Source organism: Castor canadensis, chromosome 12 (assembly GCF_047511655.1).
Source record: "Castor canadensis chromosome 12, mCasCan1.hap1v2, whole genome shotgun sequence".
Classification (NCBI taxonomy): domain Eukaryota; kingdom Metazoa; phylum Chordata; class Mammalia; order Rodentia; family Castoridae; genus Castor; species Castor canadensis.
Window position 1 is genome coordinate 104,821,864 of NC_133397.1, and position 17,970 is coordinate 104,839,833.

At 39.2% G+C, this 17,970-nt stretch overlaps 1 protein-coding gene across 5 annotated transcripts in view; it reads left to right on the plus strand.

The window, feature by feature from the left end:
• The window catches only part of Wars2 (tryptophanyl tRNA synthetase 2, mitochondrial), a 300,714-nt gene that overhangs the window by 195,936 nt on the left and 86,808 nt on the right, over window positions 1-17,970 (plus strand). For 2 of the 5 annotated variants that reach the window (XM_020176929.2, XM_074050650.1), the window contains exon 1: window positions 4,855-5,022. The exons of 2 other annotated variants lie outside the window; for them this stretch is intronic. In XM_020176929.2, the coding sequence (XP_020032518.2) occupies window positions 4,933-5,022 (90 nt within the window). In that variant the 5' untranslated portion in view covers window positions 4,855-4,932. Of the gene's footprint in view, window positions 1-4,854; window positions 5,023-17,970 lie in introns of those variants that run through there. One more of the 5 variants, XM_074050649.1, reaches the window with a different exon arrangement.

The following is a 17,970-nucleotide window of genomic DNA, read 5'->3' on the forward strand; positions in this document are numbered from 1 at the left end:
TACCAGTACAGAAAAAGTACATGAAGGTTGAATTAGCAAACTCAGTAATGGGGCGAGTTTAGCTTGCAGATTTTCTCCAAGTCCATGCTCAGCTCTACTTATTAAGGAAAAAAGTGAAGAAAACATAGCTGATTGTAGTTATCATTGAGTTTTGGGAAGTCCAAGGGACTCTGAGGCTGAAATAGAATTTCACTAAGACAGTGAGATTAATAGTTTGTCAAAATATCTTTTGATCTTCTTTTTAGAAGACCGAGATCAATCATTAGGTATGACTTTCAGGAGTCAAAGTAGGACTCTAGAATCACAACAGACAGGTAGGACTGGGAAGGAATCTAATGTAGTTTAATTATAAGCAACAGGAAAGAGCCTATACAAAAGCCACTCCAGGAAAGTTTTTGGAGACCTTGCTAAGATTTTCTTTGTAAAACCTAAACTTGGAAGTGCAAAGCTTGCTCACCCCAGTTATGAGTATCTGGAAGCTAAGGATGATTTAAAAATAGAATTGTGAGGAGAGCATACAGATCTTATCTTTAAGGCCATACCATCTGGAAAAAAGAGACACCATGCAAAGACAGACAACAAAGTAAAATACTCTTTCAAAAGTTTAACTTTGCTAATTTTAAAGTTCTGCTTCCTCCATGGAATGTGTGTCCCAAGACTACAGAGCAACAGTGGGGATGTGGAACACTGAAATGGTCTCTCCCCCAATTTTTCCATTGTAGATCTAAGGGAGCAATTCTCTATCTTCTTTAAAGACTGCTCACTAATGTTGCAATGATAGTTTCAATAAGTGTATGGAGAAAACATGAAATATTAGTAGGTGTCTGTGAATCTGTGACATTTCTATATGCTCAGTTCTTCTCCTGGTGCTGTGCTAAAGACCTGAGTCAGCTTTCTAAGGACCAGTGTATCCAAATGACTCACTTGGTCTGATCTACCTCCCACCTCCTGCTAACCACAATCACAATGCCTTTATTTCTGTGGAGGAAGAATCAAGAGTCCTTAGGCCAAGAAGCTGAATCTGTTAACATGAAAACTATGGTCTACTCCTTTAATTCTAAGGAAAAGGTACTCTGAGAAAAATCTCCTTTTTACTATAACTTACTTTCTCCCTTGCTTTTGCTGGATGGCATCTTCTAGAGACAGTGATGCTTCCCTTAGAACTGCTGAACAGCCTCCAAAATACAAGATAAGCCTTCTGATAACTGTTCTCATGCTAAGATAACTTTCACTCTCCCAAAAATGACTAGAAGACAGCATCTTTTAATGTTGGGGATGGAGAGGACAGCATCAGCTTCGTAAAAGCCAGGTATTTATTTGTTTTGACCTTAAAGCTTGACACAAGCAAGCAGCTCCATGTGAAACCTCTCCCCACTTGGACCAGCCCAAGTCTCAGCTTCTCCTTTATAGAGTTATCACTTAAAATACAGCACTCATATGGAGATTGAGGCATTTTGTACTACTGCTCCTATTTGTTGTATGGTTTGGGACAAGGTACTAATTATCTGTGGACCAGTTTTATCAGCCATAAAATGAGTGGTAGAACTAGAATTAAGCCAAAGCTGAAAAATATCACCAGGTATTAACACAATTTCCCAAATATATTAATGACTTTTGATACCACCTCACATGAGGACAAGATCCCACTGATAATTCCTCACTGTGTGTCCTTATAACTCTTCCAGCATAAGATGCCATGGCTGGAGAACTGTAGCTGTACCCACATATTTATGAAATGTTCACTTCTCTTATGGAATCTCCTCCTCTATATTAGAAAAATATAAGCAATATACATAAAAGGTCTGGGTGGGGGATAGACTGAATAGACTGTGCTTCAAGTAAGTTTTGAATACAATTGCCATCTAGCTTTTCAAAATTCTTCTTTAAGTGAATAAATGTGCAGGGCAACTCTCCATTACCTTGATCAGCATCTAATACCAACCTGACACTTGGAATTAAATTAGAGAAACAAAATTGGATACTTTGAGACTTGAGAGCTCATTATGCCCCTAGAGCTGAGTGGATTAAACTCCTCCCTTATCTGTTGAAATCTAACTAGGTATAAACTCTCCATTACTGAGGAATAGAGGTGTGTCTGCAGAGGTGGAGGCTTCCCTTGATGTTCTTGGACAAGGAAACCTAAGCCCCTTTTCTGACACACGTGGTTGCAATAGAAACCATTCTTCAGCTGCCAGTCTGGTTTTAATCTGTTGTTTCTAGCAAGAGAGGATTTGCAGGGAATGTTAAGAAGAGAGATAAATTACCAGAACTTACTATAAAATAAGAGTGCTGATGAGATATCAAATTTTAAACAAGCCATAAGAATTGTAAGCATGAACACATGTAAACACACATAGTGAATGCTATAAGTTTAGGATTAGGGAAGATTTTTTTTAATCTCAAATATATTTAAAGGTCGCTTTTAATATAATATTTAGATCTCATTTTACTAAAGTTCTTCAGATGATAGCAGAGGTAAAATGCCATTATTAAACACAGTGGTCTGTCATTTAAACAACACAGATGGAGAATGAGGCTACTTCATTGGTGAATTTTCTATAGAACTAAATTTACCACTGTATAATATAAACTTTAAACTACCAACCATTTTGTATAGAAACATTTCAAAAATGTATTATAGATTTTCTTTAATGATACATCATTAACATATAATCTTTTTCTGAAGATTTATGGTTACTATTATGAAAAACCTTGATTTAAATATGCTAAATACCCACATACTGCCTCTCTTAGAAGATGAGTAGAAGATGGTGGCTTTTGGTTATTTCCTCCCAATACAAGGATATGACTGTGAAAAATGCAAAATGCGATAAAGCCACTTCATTTTTCACAGGTCCTGGTCTTCTAGTCTTCTTTGCTGTTATTTCTTCTGACTAAAAGCATGTCAATCTTTGACCATACGTTGTGTAATTTTTTAAATCAAATTAAGATGTAAAACATTGCCTACTCTGTGCAAGACACTACGAGGTGCTAGGGAAAATGGTAAGAATTATAAAAACTTGTGGTCCAAGAAACAACCCAGCAGAGTAGCACTCAAGTCACTAGGTCATCACCATGGTGTGAAAAAAACATGACTTATTTCTACTAATGTCCTAAAGTTTGGAAATAATTTTAAAAATCACGGTAAGGAGTGAAAAGATTTTGTGTTGTGATCAACCTTCTTAAGTGAGAATGTATCTTGGAAGTATCTTTCATTAAAACATTGCCAGTCATATGAGCCTTGGCAGAAGACAGAGAAGTACTGTTTGAGGAAATGAAGTAGGGACCCCTTTGTGGGTGCATCAGTTTCATTGTAGGTTTTATCTTGCAATCTGGATGGCTGAGACTGTCAGAGGCTAATCCTGCTAATTCCTAGGGCCATATAACCTAATTAATAATATATCTACAAAAACTATATTATAATTCTTCACCCTCTGTGAGTACTGAACATTTAGGGCCTTTATAAAACCTAACTTTACAATGGATATTACTTCCCCTGGCTTCAGGAATACCATATTCTCTCGTATTGCTTGGCTACCTTATTCCCATCATCTGACCACTTTTATTCCACAAACCCTGTCTGGTGGTGCAAAAGGTTTCCCTGAGTTCCACTACCATGCTTGAAGTTCAAACCTCTCGCCTGAGCTCTAAACTGATATCTTCTAATGGACATCGCGTTTGGAAGTAATACCAGCACCTCACATTTAACAGAGAAAACCAAAACCAAACCGATCCGTTTTGTTGAAGAATGAAACTAATTTCCTTACCTTCCCTCCTTTATACCTGTAATTCCATCCCTGCTTTCTTCTATTTTCACCAACATTATTTTTATTGTATGGTTTTGTTTTACCCTGAAGGTTTCAGTTCCTTAATAGCATAGGCATCTCTTGCACAACTTATCTCCTGTCTCTCCTTGGCAACAGCTAATATGTGCACACACAAAGGCACTGTGACCAATCTACTCCAGTTATATGTTTAACTACATAGGTGCACAAAAGGAGAATCGTATTAATGCTTCTCATAATTTAACATAAATCAATTATTTCCACCAAGTGCCATCACGTTCTTCCTGGCCCAGGGTGAAGACACACAGTTCTAACCACCGTCCTCTTCAAATCGGTACTTGTTTCTATAACTCAACGGTACGCATCGTATTTTAATCTGCTGCCAATTAGGCTGTAACCTTCTTCTTTTTTAATGTTCTTGACTGGTTTTATTTATTTATTCACTGATTTTTGTTCTGCCATGCTGGACATTATATCCCAGGCCTCTTGCATGCTGGGCAAGTATGCTACCATTGAGCTACATCTTTGTATCTTCAGTTCCTCCGAATGGCACTGTACTAGGTAAAGTTTGCAGACAGTTGAATAGGCCACACAGGTCTCAAAAAGCCTCTATTGCCATGGCGCAGTGGCTCATGTCTGTAATCCCGGCTACTCCAGAGGTGGTGACTGGAAAAGAAGTTAGAGACCCCATCTCAAAAACAACAAGCTGGGCATGGTGGCGGTTCCAGGGCAAAAACGGAAACCCTATCTAAAAATTAACGGAAAGTCTGGGGGCGTGTCTCATACCCTACCTACCTAGCATGCAGCGAGGGCCTGAGTTCAAATCCCTACCACTAAAAATAAGTTACTTCTGTTCTCCATTCCCAAAAACTTCTAAAAAGCTGCCCCTGGATGGTCTAAAGCGCTACAACTGGTACCCCAAGGGGGTTCCCCGCGAAGGCGGCCCGCATCAACAAAACAAGGAAAACAGAAACCTAACCGCACCTCCTTCCAGTCCCCACCTGCTCGGCAAAGCCCGACTCCTAGAAGCGACCAGTAGTCCAGCCCAAGGGTACGCGCATGCGCAGCCAGCAAACGGCGCGGCGGGGATGAGACTGGCTCTCCGAGAATACGTCATGCAGGAAAGGACGGCTCTGCCCTTCTCAAGATGGCGCTGCAATCAGCGCGGAAGGTGCGTGGGTGCTGTAGCTTCATCCGGGCACTTCACAAAGGACCTGAAGCTGCTCCCGTTCCCCAGGTAACCGAAGCCAGCCCTTCTCCCGTCGGCCTCCCATCCGGGGAGCTCCTGATCCCCTCCCTCTCCCTCCATTTATTCCCCTCTCCTTCCTTCCTTGCGAGAGTGCCGAGCAGTTTTTCTAGTAAGGTCTACTCGCTTACTCCTGCCCGCCTACTCGGAGCGTGATGACGTTACAAAGATGCGTGATGACGTAAGGTTTCCCAGGTGAAAGGAGCGCGCTGGTTGACGTGGCAGCCGTCTGTCTCGCGGTGAGCCAGGCTCCTCCACTGTTGCTGGGCAACAAGGGAAGCCAACTCGTGTGTGTCATAACCAGAGACCGAGTACGTGTCTTTGGGACTACCCTTCTACACATGGTCCCGTACTGTTTTACCCTCCTTTCCCTAAGGGCAAGCCAGGGGTCTAGCAGAGAAATTAGGGGGGTGTCTCATTAGAATCGGGCGGTTTATGTGGGTGCCACCGTCCTTCCTAGCTGGCAGTGTGGTACTTGAGCAACTGGCGATGCCCCTTCCAGTCTGGTGCCTCCTCTTTGACTCTTAGGCATCCGGTATCTTGCAGGTTGTGTGAAAGGACAGCAAGCTGCCAAAATCGTAGGGCTGTCCTTCGCCCGACAGCACTGCCGTTACCATTACTGGCCTGCGAGAGTATGATGCAGCCTTCAGCCCTCCTGCAAAAGGGGCCGGGTGTTATGCTTTTATGCTTTCACTCATTCAGACGTTCACTAAGTCTTCCAAGTGCAATCTCAGAAGGAAGCACTTTGACAGGAGTGATCTACGGAAATGTATTCTGAGAACCAGAGGAAAATTTGAAATTCCATGACTGTTAGATAATTAACTGACACTTTGCATATTCGTTGCCATTGATGCATACGTGTGACATGAGGTTGTCGTATTGTAACTGGTGTTACGAAGAGCACTAGACTGGAAGTTATGAAAGGGGTCCAGGGCTTTTTCTGCCACCTGCTAATTGTGTTACACAACAAGTCACAATCTCTCTGGATTTATTTTCTTTAGCAAATCGAGTGGAGGATGAGTTTGACACATTAATGAACTTTCAAGTTTTGGAAAATCTGTGGTTCCATGATTATGAAAGCAAAGTAGCCAGTAAGAGTAAATGAAAGCCAAGATTTAAGTTCAACTTATTTTTCGAATCATCCTGTAAATTATTTAATTTTCTGAATTTCTGATTTCTTCATAAATGTAAGCCTCACAAGATTCTAATAAGAATAAAGGACATAATACACCAGAAAGCTCTTGGACAACAGACAACTGTCCAAATGGTATTTAAAATTGTAGGAAACAATATTAGTAAGAATTGACTCCAACTTAGATCATCAAATACTCTTTTATTTGTGGGTTGGATTCTTCAGAGCCAGAATTGATTATTTGTAGCATAGCATATTAAAGTATATGCTATCAAAATCACTAAGCCTCAGACACAAACGTCCTTTCTTTCCAAACTAAAGAGTTGATGTCATGAGACTAGAGAAAGAAAGAAAGAAGAAACCAACCTAGAGCCCACTAATGATTGCCCAGGGAATGTTAGGACACTAAATAATTATAAATGCTAAAGAAAAATTTCTTAAACCTTGAGTATTGTTTCAGCAGCATTTTTGAATAGGATTCTGCTTAAACTTAATCTACTGTTAATCTAGATTGTTTCAAGATGTAGAATTTGCAGGACATATTAGTATCTCCAAAAAAGATTTTGAAAATTATATTCATAGTATGATTACAGTATTATATTTATATATAAGTATAGATAGAAAAAAGACTGAAAGTAATTTAAGTTTTTTAAACATTATTTTTCACATGTTTTAAATTGAAGGTACATCACTTTTATAACCAGAAAAAAATTGAAAGCATAAATCTCCATACAAATCTGTAGTCATTGATACTGTTTGTGGTATTTAGGTTTCTGAGAGGGATACTTGTCCTATATTGCCATTATTAAAATGGCCTTAGAAAAGGACTACTAAAAATTTATGGCCACTTTTCCTGTATCTTCTTTTCTCTTGAAAAGCTTCCTTTGAAGTCAAAGGGATTTTGTGAACAGATGCAGAAATATGTGAAGGAAGAACTGGATTCTTAAGCCAGATGCATTGGACATTTTTATGATATCTCATAACCTTTGTAGAAAACAAATAATAGAAAGAAATGTATATTTATTATATGGATGATTTTATCACAACCAAGAAATAGGTAAGTTATGCTTTACTGGTTTTGGTTGTCACTTGCCCCTTGAGGTGGAAGAAATGGATGAGCCATGTCAGTGCTTTGTTGTTTAGAAATGTGACTGATTAGTGTACTGTGAGTCCTAAGCTGTTTTAATGTTTGAGGATTTTTTTAAAAAAGCAATATCGTGGGTAGGAGGATTGGCACTGGCAATCATTACTTATCCCAAATGCAGGTTTTTGCTCCTCAAGGTTAGATGTAGACTTAAGTTCAAAATAGGGAGAAAGGGGCTAGGGGTGTAGCCCAGTGGTAGAACACTTGCATAGCATGTGAGAGGCCCTGGGTTGTGGTGGCGGAGAGAGCAGAACACCCCACCATACTCATTGTGGGATGTCTCCAATTCACATGAAAATGGTTTATTTTGTCAGGTGTCATTTGACAGAAAACTGTTGAAATCTGACGAGATAAGAGTAGTCAGTCAGAGAAATGAAAGTCTGATGTGTATATGTTTAAATGCTGATGGTATTAAGTAAATTTAAGCCTGTCATCATTGATCAAACACAGCATTCATGCTTCCTAAGGGCTAATTCATGATTATACTGGATGAAGAGTGAAATATTGTTGGTTAGTAGACTTTTGCAGGAATATTTAGGAAGAACATTTATTATCATTCAGTTAAGTATAGAATGTCCACATTATAATGCAGTTGAACAACATGCTTTGCTATCAGCCATTCTTAGCCTAGGTTTGACCAATGTTCACATACTACTTCTGCTGTTAGTGATTGCTAAGTACAGCCGTTTGATGAAAGAATCATGTTTATAAAAAAAGATACTGTATTAATTTTCTGATCTTGTATTTTGTTTTTAGTATAAGACTTTTAAAATTAAAAACTATTTTTATTTTAAAATAATTTCAGATTTATAAAGTTGCACAGTTAAGCCCAGGAATTCATTATACCCTTTGCCAAGCTTTGTCTTGCATAGCTGTAACAGAATTATCAAAACCAAAAAATCAGGGCTGGAAATGTAACTCAGTGCTCGAGCCCTTGCCTAGCGTGTGTGAGGCCCTGGGTTCAATCCCTAGCACTTCAATAAACAAACAAGTGAATAAACATTTGTACATTTCTATCAATTTAGCTAAAGATATAATTCAAATTTCACCCATTTTGCACTAGTCATTTTCCTGGTCCAGGACCAAATCCAGGATCCCACATGGCATTTAGTTTCTATGTGTTTGCCAATCTTAGTCATTCTCAGTTTTTCATGACCTTGGCACTTTTAAATAATACTGGTCACTTATTGTGTAAAATGTCTCTCAATTGATTAGACTGAGGTTATGATTTCTGGCAAGAATATTCAGAAGAGATATCATTCATTACAAGGTGTTAAGGCAGGATTAGCACCTGTTCTAAACATTTGCACCTATTTCAAACATGAGCTTTAGTTGGGTAATTTGCCCAACATCACACAGTTGATTATTGGTAGAATTAAGATGGTAAAATTTTCTGTAGGCATTTCAGTTTGTATTTTGCAGTTAGTGTTTGTTGCCATAGGTTTCTGTGACCCTTAGAACATTAAATTGGGGGTAGTGTTCCTAGGGACTCTCCATTAGCTCTTCCCTGCCAGTGTTGTCCATGTCATATGCCACATGAGCCATCAGCCTGGGAAGCTTTCAGTAGCTGCGACAGCCTGCTGGGAATTCTGCTAGTTGATAACTGTATGGGTTTGATCAGGCTACTGCATCTCTGTGCTTTTCTTCAGTGGTACAGGAGGGTGTTGTGAGAACAGTTCTGTTTAATCTCAGTTGGTGAGTCCATTTGTTTGAATTGCTCTTTAGGTTGGATGCTCATGTGAACTGTTTCAGTTCTTTGAAAAATATCTCTAGACAGCTAATTAAAACTATTGATGATATCTGCTGAAAAATATACAGAAGGAACAGCAAGTAGATAATTGCTGAGGGTTTGTACTAACAACTTTTAGAGCAGTCACAGCCCAAAAGTGCGGACTGAGCTGCTGACTCCCAAATTCTTTGTCAATGTATCTCTTTTGAATAATTACAAGTTATTCATACTACAGTTTGTATGACTGGTATATACTGTATAGACAGTTCTGTCTGTTATATACAATATATAATATTACATATACATTTTTATATCTATAATATATACATATACATACATGTATATATATATATAGCCATCCTTATATCTTTCCAAAAAGGAACTGACATTTAACTAATGCCTGCTGTGGGGATTAAAGTGTGCTTGTGCATACTTTACCCTACTTCTTCCAACAGTCTTATAAATACTGTTCTACCCATTTTAAAAGAGGAAACTAAGATTCAGATTAGGAAATTTTCCCAAGGCACAGAGCCAGTAAAGATCAGTGCCAAGGTTCAAACCCAGCAATGCCCTTGCTTTTCCTACTTCATCAGTACAAATGAAGCCTTACATGAAGCCCTGTTAGATAAGACAGATGAAAGCAGCACTTTTATGATTGAAGAAATAGAGGAGGGTCAACAGCCCTTCCTATTTTATCTCCCTCTCCCCAACTCTCCTGCCACTCACACAATCCAGGAGCCTCTGAGGCAGTGCCACACAATTTTGGATTTCTTAAGATTGAGTTTGAAAAATGCTGCAGCTTCCTTAAACATTCCAAGTGAGTTTGTGGATAAGGACTACATATGATGAATGGACTATTTTGAAGGAACTTCCCTGTAAATGAGTGGTTTTGGAGTATTCATTCACCTTTACATGCATGCAATTTATAATTAAAATATAATATGTTCTTTTTATTTCAAGCTACATGAGCACATGAAGTAATAGCAGTTGATATTTTCCCTTCCCTGCCTCTCTTCCTTTCTTGTTTGTTTCTCACAGCTTACTTCTACATAATATGCTAATCTTTGTGCACAGTGATTCACTTTTGATTGCTGTCTATAGCCTGGCCTGTACTCCAGGTCTGCTCTTTTTTTTTTTTTTCAGCACTGGGGTTTGAACTCAGGGCCTCAGGGCCTCGTGCTTGCTAGGCAGGCACTCTTACCACTTGGGCTACACCTCTAACCCACTCCAGGTATGCTCTTTAATTTTTTATGGTACTGGGATTTGAACTCGGGGCCTCAGACTTTCTAGGCAGGCACTCTATTAGTTGAGCCATTCCATCAGCCCCAGGTCTATTCTTGATTCTAGTTTACCACTGGGAGGTTGGTAGTTTCTCTTCTGAAGACTGTAATGTGAGGCCTAACTCTGTCTTCCTCCTTAATTACTCATTTAGGATTGAAACTGCTCTGCCATAATCTGAGACACTAGCTGCAGAGATAATTTACAGACTTGGTGATGATGCCCCGACTCCAACTTAATATAATTTAACTCTGCCCAGGTATTTTCAGTTTGCTTTCTGTACCATTTCTTAGTGATACCCTGTTTTTTATTGCCAATTGGGAGCATAATACTTTTTCATAACTTCCCTGCTTAGTGAGCAGAGCAAGGTCCTATTTAGCTGGTCGCACCACCCCGTTACCTGAGTGCTATTGGGCCTTAATCATTTACCAGAACTTGTCTACGGCTCTCATTTTTCTTGGCACAAATCCTTGTTATCTTGAACTCTCCCTCCATTTCCAATCGAGCATACTGCTGGCTGGCTATGGAACTGCCTTATTGACTGTCCCTTTGCTTCCTACAAGGCAGTCCAGCCAACCTGATGTCTAATTCATGAGGTTCTCACAACTTCCACTTCTGCATCTCTTGCTGTCTGTGCCAGGACACCAACTAGCATTCGGGTGTCCATTTCTCCTTCACATTCTGTTCTCTTGTTCCAATTGTGACTCACAGCAGTGTCAGGCAATTCTACTGGGGATGGAACCCAAATGACCTTGTTTATTCTGCTGTTTGTAGCAGTGTCTTGGGATGATAGGTGTAGATTTTTCAAGAAGGCAGTTGGAAGTATAAATAACATAACATTTAAATGTAAAACATTTTCAAATAGAATTAACAATATCCTATTCTAATATACCACTTTGTATTTTCCAAAATATTTTACATATTTTCATTTAACTTTGAGTTTAACTATTTAATCATCAGTGAATTTCACTCACTGATTAAACTTTCATTATTGTGACTTTCTCCTTTCTCTCTCTTTGGTTCTCTCTCTCTCTCTGCTCTGTAATGATGAATATAGGTAAGTGAATATCAGTGTTATTTTAAGTTTTAGTTTAGTGGGTATTACCCTATTTGTATTAAAATTTGTTTAATGTTTAATTCATCTTGACCCTGGTCTGATAGAACTATGATAGTTTCAGCTGTTACTAAACATGGCAATAATGAGGGTATGTACTCATAGCAAACATTCATTGGTTTCTTAACATATGCTAAGCACAGTTTTAAGCATTGATGTGTGTTGGCTCATTTAATCCTCAGAACTCAATGAGGTAGGTGGTAATATTAACCCCATTTTATAGATGAGGATGCTTGGAGAGTAAACAGTTCACCCAAGGTCATGTAGCTACAAGTGTTAGAGCCAGGATGTAAACCCAGGTATCCTAATTTCAAATCCTGTGTATTAACTATGAAACAGTGGCAAATTCTGAAACAAATTACACATGTTGATTTGCTGATATCTGCATTGCAACTTTTAAATCTATTCTTGAAAGCTACTTACTATGGCGACATGCACAGTAGAAATTACAAATATCCTTTGTTGTTACTGTTCTTACAGTCTTGTGTGGCTGGATGAATTATGAGAAAGGAGCAAAGCTGTCTTGTAAATTTATCTGTATGTGTCTGTTTGGGTACTGCCACCAAGATTACGTTGGATAAAATAAGAGCTTTAACACATAAGTCCAAAGTTGCATGTAGGCAGCTCTATTTATGCACAGCCGATCGCCCTGGACAGAGCCCTCCTGGCAGGTGGGGGGAGATGGTGAGTGCTAAAGTTGATGAATGACCAGGGGACCACTATCTAGGTTCTTGTTGTGATTTATGACTAGAGTGCTTTCTTCAAGAGGTGGTAGGAGCTTGAGTGGGAAGGTGTGAGAGATGAAAGTAATTCATGCCGTGCACGACTTCTGCAAAGGATAATGAGGAAGGATTTTATTCTGTAGGATTCTCATTTGAAGGAGTTCTTAAAGGGGTCTGTAATTCACTAATTATAGAGTATTAAACTGAATTATTAACAGCCAGTACATTAATTAAAATGCTGATGAGACTTTAAAATTAGCACCATTAAACAGAGTTGATTTTACACACCAAACAAAGGGCTCCTCATGAACAGATACTCTATGGACCATTCTACTGTATTTGCACTTAGGGACCCAGTCTTTACTCCCTGTGTTACTTTGGACCCCTTTTAGGAAGCAGGAGAATATAATAATGAAGGGAAATGGAACTGTTTGCTCAAATCCCTGATTTGGATTTCTGTCCTCCCACAGAAGTTCTAAGCAGCATGTTCAAAAAAATTGTTGGAAAAGAGAAGGGGTCTGGGGATAAATGTGCAGTACAAAGGTGGATTCACAAGAGAGACCATAAGGACCAGGCTGCATGGAACTCTTGCCAGTCCCTCAGAGACACAGGTTGTCCCCTGTGCATACTACTTACCTGGCCATTTTGGTTCAGAAGGACAATCCCTCTTTGCAGGCAATGTATCTTTTCCAATGATTGGCAACTTTCCAACCACCCCATGCCACCAAACCATGAAGCACTGGGACTCAATAACTTTGAGAAGCAAGTTTGTAGAAGATAAACATTCACACAAATGTTATGCTTGATGTCTTTAAGTTGACTGATTCTTCATTAGAAGGAAGCCTGGTAAAGCAGGAGGTGTGACTATTTGGATTAGACAAGCATGGCTCCTCCACAAGTTACCTGTGTGACTCCAGGGAGGTCATGTGACCTCATCAGACTTCAGCTTCTCATTGGCAAAGTGAATTATCCTCACATTGTAGGGATTTTGTGTGGATTTGAGATCCTGCCATATAAATAAATTTGGTCAATGCATAACACCTGGTGGGGATTCCCTATTTCCAAAAGACTATTTCTTCAACAATATGTAATTCTACTGAGCAACCTTTCTCCTGTATCATTTGATTCCTCCCATCTCCAGACTATCCTTCCCCTCCCCTAACATCTTGATCAGATTAATCTCCCCAAAGCAGTGTTGTAATTATGTTATTCCTTTGGGAGCATCCCATAAAGTCTGTACTCTCTATGCCCGAACATTCCAGACCTTCTGCAGCCTGCATCCAAAATCCTACTATCTGCCATTGCTGTCTTCCATAGGTCCCCAGGATTCATAAAATCTCCCTTTGCTCAGAGCTGTCAACTTTTACTTCTGTGTTGATGCTATTATCTCTTTTTGCAAAAGCCTTTCTTCCCATCTTCATCTTTCTGTATTCTGTCACTCTTTAAAAACAATAAATATGTACAGCTTTTGCATACTAATCATAGCAATTGACTTAAAAACAAGCAACAACAACAAAACTCACAAAATGCCCAGAAAAATTTGTTCTGAAGCCCAATATGGTTGCTCACATTTTGAAATTATATAGGCCTTTTTATAGGTATTTGCTTTTAGATAAATGGAAGAATATGCTTTTCTTTTTTTTCCTCACACTTGCCTAGGCAGGTGCTCTACCACTCCCATTTGAGCCATGCCTCCAGCCCTTTTTGCTTTAGGTTTTTTCAGATAAGGTCTTACATTTTTTTGCCCAGAGACCGTCTTGGGCTGTGGTCCTCTTCCCTTGCTTCCCCTCGTTGCTGGGACCACAGGCCTGAAACCTCCATACCCAGCTTGTTTGCTGAGATGGTGTCATTAACTTTTTACCTGGGCTGGCCACAAACCATACTCCTCCTGATCTCAGCCCCCCAAGTACCTGGGATTACAGGTGTGAGCCTAGTTCCCCATGCTGTTTTTTGTTTAAAACTTTTTTGAACACTGCAGCAGAAGAGAGAGTTCCGTATGTTTTGTTTCACAGGTGCAGCTATGGGCTGCCAGTCAGCACACAGACTTCCACAGACAATATGTTCCCAGAGGCCTCCACCAATCATGAAAGACAGGAAGTATTCTTCCTGTTGGGCCCTAACTATTATAAATATATGTGTGAGAAAGGGGATATGACTTGAATCTTTGGTATAATGAGTCCTGTCTTAGAAAACCTCAGTAGGTATTTAATGAGTGAATGAATTTAGTGAAAAAAAGTAATGAGATAACATGTGAGAAAGTGAATAAACATTGACATCAAACATACTGTTGAATATAAACTGAGCATTTTGGGTATATATTTTATGTATTGCATAAGATGTTCAGTTTTTGCTGCAGTTAACAAGTGGTGTTATTCAAAATACCTAGCTATTTATAAGTAATTGGAAGATGCCAATTTTATTTAAATGGTCTACCCAAGTAGGTTGTAGATTTCTACCTTTTTGCTGCAAGTGAAATTTGTTTCTACTCTAGCCCTAATTTTATTTTTTGCAGGTCCTGGCTTATTTTATACTGAAACTTGTTACCTCTCTATATAGAAAAAAAATTATATATATATATATTCAGGATAAAGGTGAGATTTTTATTTTGAACTTAGTTTTGCCTCAAGAAGCTGTCTAAATCAGTAAATATGCCATATTTTCTATATAATAATATTGTGGGGAGTTTGCTATTAAAAATTTACTTTCTTCACCTCATGAAGTTCATTTATTATATTGACATTTCCTTTTTTCAATCAATGACCTATTTTAAATCACTTTAAAGTAACTTGTCAAACCATGCCTAGCACTTTTGCTCTATAGATGTTGGTGTGCTCTGTACATAGAAAACAGTCCTAAGTCTTGCCACACTGGTCCATGTTGTAGACAGTAAGGCCATTTTTAAGCTTCCAATCTAATCCATCTTCACTTTTCCTTGCACCTTGGTAAGAGTGGAATAATGAGATGCAAGCCGATTTTGTATCTACATGACCAAGGTATTGCAACGAATTTATATTTTTTTCATTTAAATGACTAGTGGCATTTTAATAGTTAGGAAAACTTCATAGCTAAACTAGCTCTCTAATATGTCACTTAAATGTTTAATAAAACCTTAAATCAGCCTAGGGTAATCACAGAGTTATCATGAAATATCATGTCTGTTAGCGAGAATAGGATTGGTTATAACATCTTCCTGATAAATCTGTGTTCTATTCTATTTGGACTGCTGCAATAAATGTCATAGTCTCAGTAGCCTAAAGAATAGACATTTTCCACAGTTCTGGAGGCTGGGAAGTTTCAGATCTATGTGCCTGGAAATTCTAGGTCTGTTAAGGGCCTCCTTCCCAGTTCATGGATGGCTGTCTCATCAATGTAATCTCACATGGTGGAAGGGGCAGGAGAGCTCCCTGGGATTGTTTGTAAGGACACTAATCTTATTCAGGAAGGTGCCCCCTCTCTTCATGACCTAATCACCTCCCAAAGCCCCACCTTCTAATACCATCACATTGGGGATTTGGTTTTGACATATGAATTTTACAGGGAAAAAACATTATTTATTTCAGTCTGTGACTTCACTGGCCCGACATCTTGTAAAATCCAGGACCAGTTTCCATAAATCTTCTAAAATGTGTTGTAAATTCCAATGTTTCAGCATCTACATGACATCTAATATTGTTTTTCTCGTTCTAAAATGGAGTAGAAATTTTTTCACAGACCATGTGTTCTTAGTTTTAATTGGAATACCTTAACGTATTTAAAGAGTCATGGCTTGTACGCTGGTCTTATTTTTTTCTGTCTACCTAGGAAACTATTTGATTAGGTTTCCATGATTCTTGTCTTGTTAAAAGTCACATGCTGGCACAGTGGCCCAAAGTGTAAGAGTGCCTGCCTAGCAAGTGTGAGGTCCTGAGTTTATACCCCAGGGCAGCAAAAACATAACAAAACAAAAAATGTCACATGCTAACCTGTAGATCAATGATATAAATATAGGATTAGCCAGCTTCCATTGGGTCACATGTTAGAAGGAATGGGGAAACAGACAAGTGGATCTTCGAAAAGGAGGGACAAAGCCATGAACACTGATGGGATTACTGTCAGCTGAATCTCTTAAATTTGGGTCTTCTAGGCCCAAGAAAGGCATACAAAGTGAGAAAGCAATTTTTTTAAATCAGGATCTTTTAAACCTGTCTTAGGTTCAAATCCTGGGGGAGACTCCAGAGTTGAAAAATGCAAAAAGGAGACACAAATGGGAGAAGAATCATTAGAATGTAGATTGAAGGATCCCAATGGGGTTACAGAGTTTAAAAGAAGAAGGAATGAAGAGTAAGAGAGTAGTATGGTAACAGAAAGTGAGTTTTGCTCTTTTTAAGAACTTCACTGTGCAGAAAGTGTTAGAGTGTGAAGGAAGCTATAAAGAATGGCCTTACTCCAGCAATACCACTCTTGGGGATATACCCAAAAGACTGTTACTCCAGAGGCACCTGCACATCCATGTTTATTGTGGCACTATTCACAATAGCCAAGTTATAGAAACAGCCAAGATGCCCCAGCACTGACGAATGGATTAAGAAAATGTGGTATCTATACACAATGGAATTTTATGCAGCCATGAAGAAGAACGAAATGTTATCATTCGCTGGTAAATGGATGGAATTGGAGAACATCATTCTGAGTGAGGTTAGCCTGGCCCAAAAGACCAAAAATCATATGTTCTCCCTCATATGTGGACATTAGATCAAGGGCAAACACAACAAGGGGATTGGACTATGAGCACATGATAAAAGCGAGAGCACACAAGGGAGGGGTGAGGATAGGTAAGACACCTAAAAAACTAGCTAGCATTTGTTGCCCTTAACGCAGAGAAACTAAAGCAGATACCTTAAAGCAACTGAGGCCAATAGGAAAAGGGGAACAGGTACTAGAGAAAAGTTTAGATCAAAAATAATTAACCTAGAAGGTAACACACACACACAGGAAATCAATGTGAGTCAATGCCCTGTATAGCTATCCTTATCTCAACCAGCAAAAACCCTTGTTCCTTCCTATTATTGCTTCTACTCTCTCTACAACAAAATTAGAAATAAGGGCAAAATAGTTTCTGCTGGGTATTGAGGTGGGGGAGAGGGAGGGGGCGGAGTGGGTGGTAAGGGAGGGGGTGGGGGCAGGGGGGAGAAATGAACCAAGCCTTGTATGCACATATGAATAATAAAAGAAAAATGAAAAAAAAAAAGAATGGCCTTACTAAGTGTGGTGTGTTGGCACATGCCTGTAATCCCAGCACTTGGTAGGCAGAGGCATAAGGAGAGTGAGTTCAAGTCCATCATGGTCTATGTAGTTAGTTTGGAGCCAGCCTGAGCTACATAGTGATATCCTGTTTCTAAACACATAAAAAACCAAGAAAAAAAAAAGCCAAAAATGGCCTTACCAAGTGAATTTTTGGAGGCTGAAGTCTTTTGGAATGGAAGAAACTTGGGCATGCTTATAAGAGCAAGTAAAGATAGAGAGGTTTAAGGTAAAGGAAAGACATGAAGCTGGGCACTGGTGGCTCACATGTAATCCTAGCTGTTCAGGAGGCAGAGATCAGGAGGATCACAGTTTGAAGCCAGCCCAGGCAAACAGTTCATGAGACCCTATCTTGAAAAAACCCATTACAAAAAAGGGTGGTGGAGTGGCTCAAGGTATAGGCCCTGACTTCAAACCCCACTACTGCCAAAAAAAAAAAAAAGGGAAGACGTGGAAAAAAATTCAGAGTAAATGATTGAACACTAAGAGAGACAGATCAACTCTGAGACTGGGAGGAAAGTAGAGATGGGTATGGGCCTA